We start from the raw sequence: 10,857 nt of genomic DNA, 5'->3' as shown, positions 1-10,857 counted from the left end.
CACTCTAAACATCTTAAATACCTATCTTAATATTCATCGTAATCCTCCGTACTACAAGAGGAGACAAGTGAAAGTGACCACATAATAGAGAAGCGGTAATGAAAAAAGACGTAGTACTTGCTTCATATTGAAGCTGATGTTTCTACACACTCCTCTCAGTCAATGCGGAAGAAGAAGGACGGCGAGGATGGGGTAGACCCTCCTTTTAAGTACGTGTTTGAGTGTGGAGCACTGAAGAGAGCCGGCTAAGGGGGCCGAGCACACTGAAGGAGAAGGGTGCGGTCGCCCTAAAGCTGCATCGTCCTTGCAAACGAAACAAAGACATACGTGTGAATAACTGTGATCAGCTGCAGCCGGCGGCTGTGACGCAGCTCTGTGAAAGGCCAGCGACAGTAGCAAGTGGAGTGGAACCGATAAGAGCAGCCAAAATTAACATTTCTTCATGATTCCAGAGAATCTGACCATTTTGAACTGGTTCTCAATGCTTTTCCCAAATTGAGAGTGTCTCTCACATTGATGCTTCAGAAAGAGAATGTGATTCAAAGTCCACAAGTCGTGCAACATTTTACCATCTGAGCAACCCCTTTGTCTCCAACTTCACCAGTGCCACATAAAAAAATATAACTCAAAGCCATTTTCCTATCCAGAAAATGGACCACAGAGACTCTGCATTAAGACCTGCATTAAAGCAGCTGTGTCTAAGTTGTTGGTTTTGGCAGTGCCACAGGTAAATGAGTGTAATTGCAAGTTGTCGTAAAGCTGGGTCTCCATCTAATCTACAAATGTCTAAATGTTACGCATTGTTGCTTTAATTCTATTTGTGGCACGGCAAGAACAATGCAGCTTCCTCATACTGCGTAGTACTTAGATACGACACTCACAGAAGGCTCACGAAGCTGCGTCTGAAACCCTCAAACGTATCCACATTTTGCTCAAGTGGCTGTGAGGTTCTTCAGGATCCATTTGGTTCCTGATCCTGTTCATGAGGCTTGTCTCATGCGTCATATTTGTCATGCAGTTCTAGCAAAGTGGCTTGATATGTAGATGTGGTTTATCTAGTGACACCACCGCTGTTGCAGGTTCAGGTGGGACTGCAGGCCCGTCACCATGAAGCTGTTCAGAAGGTGGATTCTGGTGGGCCCGGTCCTCTGCATGACCTCGCTATTCCTGCTGGTGTGGACCTACAGGTGGTAGCACTCGAAAGTCATCATACCTCGTGAACAATGATCTCCAGAATGAGAAAGAACCAGCTAGTTCTAAATCCCTAATATAAAACCAAAACTAAATTTAGAGTCAAGAGCCAGACACACTGTGGTCTATTCATTTCACCAGAATATATATATATATATATATATATATATATATATATATATATATGAGGGATGCTCCGATCGATCGGTCGGAAGCAGCAGTCTGCCATGAAGATTCTTTCATTCTGTCATTTAAAGTTTGCATCCTGCAGCACATGCATGGGAAAATGTTGTGCAGGGAAGAACGTTAAAATTAAATATGCCATTTACAGCTCCAGCACTTGACGGAGCACGGAGTTTTCCAGGCTCATGAAAGTCAGAGCGCTGGTTCCTCAGCAACAGGCTGTTAGCACAGCTGAAGTTTGGCAACACCCACCGGTCCGAGTGTGACATTCGGAATGCTAAGCCAAAAAATAATCATATAATCAAACAATAATAATCTGTGGTTCAACAGGTCTGACTGGTTTCTGGCGGGAAAGCCTTCTATGGTCGCACCAGATCCTGGTGAGTGGGACCCTTTCATGAGCCACATTCCAGACAAAAAAGTTTCTCAGGAAAAATATTTTTGTGAAATACTCTCCTCAAAGATAAGAACCTTCAGAACATTAACCATTTGTTGTCCCAGCAGTTTACCAGAGTGTGGAGCATCTTCTGGTCCCGTCGGTCAAACTGAAGACGCTGCTGGTGTCTGCGTACCTGGAGCACCGACTCTCACCCAGGAAGGTGAGTCAGCTGATGTTTCTGACAACAGAGCATTCATTTCATCCTTTCATTTCTCATTTACAAAGAGTAAAAAATGAGTTCCTCGTCGCAACATCTATCTCATGCTGTATGGAATCGAAACTATGCGCACCTCATTCCAGTCAAAATTACACACATCTGTTAGGAGTCCAAGGAGCCGAAAAGGATGGAGTGTGAGCTGCCAGAGTCTCACAGTTCGACTCACTGAAAACACACTATGCTCTATTCACGATTCAGCGTACAGCTGCATCATAGGCCCCTCAGCCTGCATTCTACAACCCTCGACCTGGGTAGAACAGGTACAGTGGAAACTAACTCAAAGCCGTCGCCGTATAAGGGGCAATATCAGATGAGCTCTGCATGAGGATCTGGATGATCAGCGAGCTATTAACTTCAGTGGGCTGCGATACAAGCAACCACCTGTTCCGCGTGGTTCAGAAGAGGCAGAGTTGAAGATGCTCAGAGTTTCATCAGGAGTATCTTGGAAGGGCAAGAATCCAGTACATCAGAGGGACACGTAGAGAAGCTTGGAGACAAAGTCAAGGAGGCTTGAAGGTTTGGACACATGGAGAGCCAGGGACAATGTTGGACAGAGGATGGCAGGAATGGAAGGACCGGCTAAAAGAAGGAGAGGAAGACAACTGACTTGCTGTGAAAGTGCTGATGGGATGTGCTGTGGGTTTCAGGTGCGGGTGATCGCGGTGGTGCTGAGAAACGAGACCTCACCTTACCGGTGTCGCCTGCGCTGCCTGGGGAAACCTGACGCATTCACTGACGGCTACGTCTCCGTCCACCGAGATCACTTTGATTACCCGTATGGAACATCTGACATCATGTGTTCACTGCCTCCGGACTGTCAGTTACCCTCTCATGTCTCTGTCACGTCGACCAGACACAAAGGTTTGAGCAAACGCTGAGATCTTTCAAATGTCTCACCTACGTTCCTCCCAGCTCAATGTGAATCCCCTCGCATCGTAGAGCTTTGTGACCAAAGAGTTCTGGAGGTGAAGAACCAGGAACCGAAGCAGGACTCCTTCAAGTCCAACTTCACTGTCTGCTGGTCCACCATGTTTGACTTCAACAATGTTCTGCAGGTAACATCTTGATAGTTATTTCTATAGCACTCGACCATGAAGGTGGACAGCTGTGCCTTCAGTGAGCGAGAACTAAGAAAATGTTGGAGGGGATTACAGTACATAAATGCAAGCCTATAAAAGTTTTCAGCAGGGATTTAAAGGTGGCTGTGAACGTTGTGTTAGGCATCTCCTCTGGCAGACTGTTCCAGAGTGGAGGAGCCCTGACAGAAAAGGCTCTGCCACCTCTAGATTTAAGTCTAGCCTGGGGGACAACTAGCAGAGACCATCAGAGCCACAGAAAACAGTAGGGCTTATTGACTCAGTGACAGTTGTCTAGCAAAGTTGGTGACTCCTGTTTGTCTGTTGCAGCTGGTCCAGAGCCTGGAGATGCTTCAAGTCCTAGGGGCAAACAAAGTCGCCATTTACAAGACCAACTGCAGCGCCGACACACAGCGTGTTCTGAACTACTACACCCAGAGAGGTTAGGATCTGTCGACCTTTGGATGCAGGAGATGGACTTTCAACATCAGCAGGGTCGTTCGCACCAAACTCGATGTGCCTGTTGAATTTTTTTTTTTTGCTTTATTGAGGGCCCACTCAAATGCCGCCATCCCTCAGTGGAATTGACTTGCACTGCAACTCATGTGCAACAAAGTGCTACAATATGAGAGCAGACAATGCGACATGTTCCGAGCAACAAGGTTGCTGCCTCAGTGCATTTCTACTGACGCATCAAAGGACACATCTGACACTCTGAAACACTACAGGTCTTGTTTGTTGTCGGTAACCAACAACCATTCGAGTGTAAGAGGTGTGAACGTACCTAATCTATGGTCTTTTGGGGAGTTTACTCATTTTAGAACCTGATTCACGGGGGGAGGTGGTGGGAATCAAACCCAGCTCTCCGGACTGTGTAGTTTAGGAACAAGTCTACTTCCTGTTTGTATGGCAATACGTTAGATTAGATGGCCTTTATTAGTCACACAATGGGGAAATTCAACTTGTCTACGTTCCTCATATGTGTATCCTCCCACACTCTGTCTCAAGCCACCTCCACGGGATGATCTGTCTGATGTGCCCCCCACCTCATGCCCAACGTTGTTGGGACAGACTGACAGCACCGATGATACACAAAGGCGCAGACAAGGGTCGAGTCTTGAAACGGACAGGAAGCTAATGACAGCTGTCTCCATAGGTCTGGTGGAAGTGATTCCTTGGAACATGTCACAGTATTTGATTCTCTCTCGGGGTTGGCAAGTTAAGAAAGACCCCGGTGACCTGCACTACTTCGGCCAGCTCGCCGCCCTCAACGACTGCATCTACCGATACATGTACCAGTCCAGGTACCTGGCTATGCACGACGTGGACGAGCTCATCCTGCCGCAGGCCGTCAGCAGGTAGCGCTGGTGATGTCGGGGGTGATGAAGAGACCGGTGACTTGTTCTTCTTCTCCACCAGCTGGCCGGAGCTGCTGCCACAACTGACCTCCAAGTACAAATTTAAAAACTGCTTCACATTTGAGAACAATGTCTTCCCAAACACGGTCTCGCTGACCCCGCCCACCTCGCCAGGGTCAAGCTGCTGGAGCAAGGTGACTGGGGTGAACATTCTGGCTCATCTCCACCAAGAACCCTACGTGCCCAATTGGGATTGCAAGGTCATAGTTGACCCACGATCCATTCACGTCATCTCCGTTCACATAGTCCTGGATCCTTACAATGCCTGCTCCTGGGTCGACAGAAATGAAGCTCGGCTTTACCACACCAGGTAAGGCTCACCCTCCCCAGGTTGATGAGCCAGGCAGTTTAATGTTTTTTTTTCAGTTCAGTCAGTGTCAGGTAAATGACTCTAGTTATTCAACGAGTCAGAGATTTCAGGAGTCAAAGGTTTCCTGTCTTCATCAGACAGGAATCCGACTTTCGTTTCATGCGTGACTGCTGGTTGAAGATTAAAGAATGAAAGTCAACTATTCCCTTGGTTCCCATCATTCTTGTCTTGTTTGTGAAACTGGCTCCTTTCCTGTCCACAGAGGTCCAAAACAGCCTCACCTGACCCAGGGTCAGCTGGTCTACGACAGCAGGATGGTGAGCTACAGCGAGAAGCTGAAGGTGACAGTGGACGCTGTGCTCAGGGAGACCGGCCTGCTGCCCCAGGATTCTGCACCGTGTTGAGGCCACAGGACTGACAAGTGCAACTGTTCTGAAGTCATCAATTGCATCTTCGGTATTTTGATAAACATGTTTCCTTGAATGTAGTTTTAAAAAAGAAGTGTTTCAAAGAAGTGTTTTTCTAAGTAAAATAAAAAATGTTCAAGCTCATTCCAATGTTGACAATCGGAAGCGGGCGGCTGCAGCCCCCTTTCAATGCGCAGTTGAAGTTCTTTGCATTTCTGTTTTTTTTTTTTTTTATTTAAATAAACCAAATTTGCTTCAGAGCTGCACTGATAGCATTCTTTATATTTGCTGGGTGAATTGTTTGGAGGGTTGAATGATGTCTGCCATGGGACACTGTATTCCTGCTGTATATAAACACACAAACGAAAATAAGGAAACAATAGCTTAGACCAAAAACTTACAGAGAAACAATCACTTTATAAGGTAGAATTTAAAGACTTGAGGTTTATTTTGTTTTTCCAACAACTCCTTCGCTTCTTGGAAGAGTTGATGGTGAACGCAGAACTAGCAGCACCCAGTGGAGGTTTCGGGTGTGAGGTGTGAGGACTCAGAGTCGGAGGACCGGGAGGGAGAAAAGTAGCTTCATCCAGTTTCTCGTTTGCCGTAAATCATTAACTGGGTTTACAATGCGTATGTTGGCATACATTAACTCGTCTTTGAAATCTGATAAAACGTGGGTTCTTCAAACAAAGTTCACCTACGCAGCGTATGGAGGGTTTATAGGTTGAAGGTGCCCGTGATCCTGACAATCGTCTTTAAAGAGATGTTGGTTGATGATTTCTCAACTGCAGGAACACACCACACCAATAAGAACCTCCGGGTTCCCGGGTGAATGCAGAATCGGCGCCATTCACTTTTTAGATCCCCTTTTTATAGATCAATGAGTCTACTGATTCCAGCATCTCCTGTCATGAATTGATACTTACTTCCATCTCTGCCAAACAGTATCATCATGACCTCAGGGATGTAAAATTAGTAGAGAGAAGAACGGCTCTCATCATTTTGGCCAGTTTTTAGGTCTCACTTTTACCAGGGTTAGGTGTCTCCAGATCAAGTCCAAGTCCATGAAGTCCATTTCAGCATGACAGCCAAGGTCATTGGAGTTTTTTGTAAGATTTTGAATTTGTGCCCCGTCATCGTTCAACAACTGGCGATGTCAAAATAACTGGGACCCCACAATTGGGTTTAAGTTTGGTTCCTGGTTAAGCAATGTGTTTTGGATGGTTAGGTTTAGTGGGAGAGGCTGGGGAAAGGGTTATGGCCATGAGAAACTGCCAAAAGACTTAACAAGGATAGAAACACTTGTGAGTAGTCTTGACAAGCCACCTTCTTGTGAGGACATTTTGCTTTGTGAGGACATTTTGGTGGGTCCTCAAAAGGTTTAGAGGCCAAAGACCTCAGTAAAAGTCATTTATTATGTATTAATATTAGTCAAGTTTGGTTCGGAGTCCTAGCTAAGGTTAGCCATGTGTGTTGGTTAAGTTAAGGGTGGGAATGAGGGGTTTCTAGTGACATCACAGCTGATAGCGTAACCCAGGCGGACACGCCTTCAGTGTTCACTGAGACTGCACTCACGCATGCACATCAGACCACTGAACTTTCTCAACTGGACCTAAAGGCTCTGCAGCAAGAAGAGCTGTTTCACTGAGACTGTGAGTCAAGCTTCTTCTCTCTGATCTGGGGACACTGGACGCTGACCTTCTTCATTTTGTTCAAAAACACACTTGCTGTGTACTTGTGACTGTACAGCTCACCTCACCTCACCTGTGTGCTACACATGGGTGTATTGACAGCTCTGCATTCATCCGCGGTAGCGGCACCTGTGCACGCGAGCCTCTACGGACCACAGCGTTTTGCTTTTTGCACTTTGGGTGAGCGTAATGACTGAACTTTGTCTTGGCAACAATAATAATTCACAATGCTGTTGTTATTGTTGAGGTTACTGTGACTGAAATATGTCAGACGGCATGTCATATGAAGCTGGACTTTATTATACAGACTATTCGTCCCACACAAGTTGTAGATCTACAACAACGTAACGTCCCATGGTGCAGAGAGGCGAAAATATGATGTCCACATTGGTGGATGAACGACGGGACCTGAGAGGTTGATTGACATTTGAGGACAGGAAGTCAATTTGGTTGGTATGAGGACATGAGTGTCTTCACAAAGAGGTACCTTGGTGAAAACTGGACCTCCTGGGAAGTTGAGTGAACATCTCCGCTTCACTTTAGAAATCTCGAAAAAGTCATGATCATCATCATGGAAAACTTAAACTGGGTTAGAGCCTCAAAAAGGTTTCAGTGGTTGGACCACTCCTTTGCATCCTGGTGTAGTTGTCTGCTGGAGTTGAACTCTTAACTTTACTTTTATATTGGCCTCCATCCTGACAGAAACACATGGTTTCTGACTTGGTTCATTGTGACCTCATGACCTGCCTTCATCTGCTTCGACTCGTTTCTGCAGAAGTTTGGTGTTTCCTCCCTCAGTTCAAGCGCTCCAATGTCTTCAGGAGCCTCCAGTCTTTCTATCGCAGAGGACCTTCTTCTACAGGCTCATGCGCTCCACCAGTGGCTACAGTTTCATGTTGCTCTCTCTTGATCTCCTATTCAGATCTTCTTCTGCTATTGTTGAGCAGCTCTTTGTTCTGCAGCTCCTCCTGTGTTTGAAGAAGTGTTTCATGTAATGTTCAATGGGTGCCACATACAGCAAGATGGGGTGGTTCTTTCCTGCAGTCAATGTTTTCCACCAAGCTTTGGGGATCAATGTCTTCCAGGTGGACTGGATCCACAGGTCTGACCAGAACCAAGATGATGGCGAAGAGCACCAGATCACCACCTGAACTGCCAGTTTTGCAGCATCTCGAGACCACATCCTGTAGGTTGCCGTGTCTGCCACTCCCGATCCGGTTTTCTTTGGCACCAAAGAAAGAGGCTGCACATATGATGAGTGTGACCCATGTCTGAGTTTATTATTGTAATAATAAATAACAATAATAATAATATATACATTATATATATTTGTCGGTTACTCAAAGATGCTTTTACAGTCAGTTTTCAAAAGCTATTCTGAAAAGGTGGGTTTTTCATGAAGGAGGTGAGTGAGTCGGTGGACCCGACATGAAGGGGCAGGGTGTTCCAGAGAGTTGGTGGGTGCAGCGATGGCGAATGACCTGGCACCCAGGGTGCGGTATTTTGACTTGGTGATGGAGGTGGGCATACCAACGTTTTTGGAGGGTGGAGGCTGTGTATCGTCGGTGTAGCAGTAATAGTGAAGCCCATGGTGGCGGATGATGCGACTTAGCATGTAAAGAATGAAGAGGGTTGGACCAAGCACAGAGCCCTGAGGGGCACCGTGCGATTCAAGAGTTGTGAGTGATTTGTGGTTGTTGACAGAGAGGTACTGGGATCTGTCCGACAGGTAGGAGGTAAAACGAGAGACAGCTGAGTCGCTGATGCCAATAGAAAGAAGACAATGGAGGATTGCAGGTGTCAAAAGCTGCGCTGAGGTCAAGGAGTAGGAGAATGGTGAGGGAGTCTGAGGTGCTGCTGTGGGAACAGAATCCAGATTGAAATAATGGAGAGGAGATGTTTCTTAAGTTGGGTAGCCACAGCTTTTTACAGTATATTGGCCAGAAATGGGAGGTTGGAGATGGGTCTGAAATTGTTAGAGGGTCCTCAAAGTCCAGGCCAGGTTTCTTAAGGAGGGGAGAGACAGCAGCAATCTTGAGAGATGAGGCGACAGTGCTTGTGGTGAGTGAGAAATTTCTGATGTCGACGATGGGGGGAGGCAAGAGGGGTGAGACAGGGTTTAATAAAGGGTGAGGGGATGGGATCCAGAAGGGGAATGTGGATGTTCTCATGCTGGAGAGCTGTTTATGTATGAGAAAAGGAAGCCGAGGTGGTGGAAAGCTCATTGTGGGCGTTGTCAATTTTGGAATGGAAAAATGAAAGAAAGTTATGGCATTTGTCATGGGTGAAGGACGATTGTTAATGATGGAGAACAGGGTGCGGGGTTGGAAGATCTGAGAATGTTGCTGGAGTAGTACGCAGAACAAGCTTTGTTGACAGAGGATTTGTATTGGTGCATACGTTCTTTGTACGGCAGGGTGTGTACCGGCAGTCTAGTTTTGTCTGTTTTTATTGTTGATTGTCGATGTTGTATGAGGCATTCTTTTTACATAAACAAGCTCCGGGAGTTCCTGACTCTCAGGCTGTGGAGGCACTGCGCGATCAGACCCTGCCGACCATCTCGTGCAGACAACACCGCTGACAGCTGATGTCTAGTATCAAGTGAGCGTGTCTTACATCTGCAGTTAGGCGCCGTCATGTTACGCAGAATGTGGTTCAAAGTCAACAAGTCGTGCAACATTCTGGAAAGTCACTGGAGGTGCTTGACTTTTAATGCCCCCCATGTCCAACTCGACCTGAAACCCCGAGTCTTATCCACGGTTCATCAGAGATGCTGCCGAGCCATTACTTAGTGTTGGTCTGTCGGCTTCCTCAACCATGCTGAAGCCTCCTGGGAACTGCTGGACATGGTAGAGGAGAACATGAGCTCAGAAGACCACAAAAGAGGACGAGACAAGTAAAGTTTATCATTCTCAAATGGAGGGGTCAACAGTTTATGATGCTCAAATGAAGCGATCAACAGTTTATGATGCTCAAACAGAGGGGTCAAGATCGACAAACTGTTGGAGAGGGAGTCCTTGAACTTGAAGTCGTCCCTCTAGATCTTGTGCTGGTTTAATAACAGCATCAAGCTTCTCCACCTGGACAAATCTACTGAACCTTGAATGAGTGGGCTCCGTCTTCCTGTATCAACAAGAGAGCCAGAGTTGAGGTGGTTTCTTTCGCACACGGTCACAGGCTCAACAGGAGCAAGTCCCCAGACACCATCAGGCGAGGTGCTTCTGAAGGTGTTGTTGGGGGGGGAAACAGCTGACGTGCATTGCGCCGACTAGCAGGGGCGGAGCCTGGAGAATGAACAGCATTCCATCAGCACAGCATTTGTTATTCTTCAAGGCTCTACAGGCTGAGTGGTGAAAAGTGGGTGAACAAGTTGTTCAAGGTTGAAACTGGGTGGCCTGCTTCTGTGTCAGGGTTTGAACGCTGACCCACCGGACCAGTGTCGCTCATGCAGCTGGAGTGAGGGCATCTCATGACTCTTGTGAGGGCAAACTTCAGCTCCCTGTGGGTGAGTGTGTGTCATCATCTGTCGCTCCTTCTCCAACACCTGCTCGAGTGCTGTGAGGCTGCTTCAGGGGGAATGCATCGCAGAATAGATTATTAATGTTGTCGTCCTTTCGCCATTTTTCATGTCCTTAACGTACAGTGCTGCAGCTTTTAGTCCGTGTGTGATGATGATGGATGTCACATCCGAGTGTTTCGAGTGCGTACTGTGTGTTGTGTTTTCACTGTACGTCATGCCGTCGTGTGATCTTACACCACTCTGTGTCAGTTTATATATTGTTGTCCGTTGCTCCATGCTCTGCTTTCAGTGTGTGTGTGTATGTGCAGTTCTTGGAAACACACCTCCTTGTGTGGACCTTTTCTCGGTCCCCACAAGATGAAGCCTCAATTTGAGGATTTAAGCTCTAAAATAATCGGGTCATTG

General features: G+C 46.7%; 1 protein-coding gene across 1 annotated transcript; it reads left to right on the top strand.

Moving 5' to 3' along the window:
* Positions 1 to 1,735: 1,735 nt before the first annotated feature.
* LOC128763441 (uncharacterized) lies at positions 1,736 to 5,238 on the top strand. The gene is made up of 8 exons (XM_053872222.1): positions 1,736 to 1,754; positions 1,879 to 1,973; positions 2,678 to 2,891; positions 2,970 to 3,085; positions 3,437 to 3,548; positions 4,263 to 4,464; positions 4,526 to 4,834; positions 5,097 to 5,238. Exons 1-8 carry the CDS (start codon positions 1,736 to 1,738, stop codon positions 5,236 to 5,238), a joined length of 1,209 nt encoding a protein of 402 aa, XP_053728197.1.
* The last annotated feature ends 5,619 nt before the right edge of the window (positions 5,239 to 10,857 follow it).

The sequence above is a fragment of the Synchiropus splendidus genome, chromosome 8 (genome assembly GCF_027744825.2).
Source record: "Synchiropus splendidus isolate RoL2022-P1 chromosome 8, RoL_Sspl_1.0, whole genome shotgun sequence".
In the NCBI taxonomy this organism is placed as follows: domain Eukaryota; kingdom Metazoa; phylum Chordata; class Actinopteri; order Syngnathiformes; family Callionymidae; genus Synchiropus; species Synchiropus splendidus.
Note: the sequence above shows the minus strand (reverse complement) of the source record. Positions and strands in the feature narration are given on the sequence as shown.

Coding starts and splice junctions, on each gene's coding strand:
- LOC128763441 (XM_053872222.1), top strand. Junction 3,086..3,436: donor ACTTCAACAATGTTCTGCAG/GTAACATCTTGA, acceptor TGTCTGTTGCAG/CTGGTCCAGAGCCTGGAGAT. Junction 4,835..5,096: donor GCTCGGCTTTACCACACCAG/GTAAGGCTCACC, acceptor TCCTGTCCACAG/AGGTCCAAAACAGCCTCACC.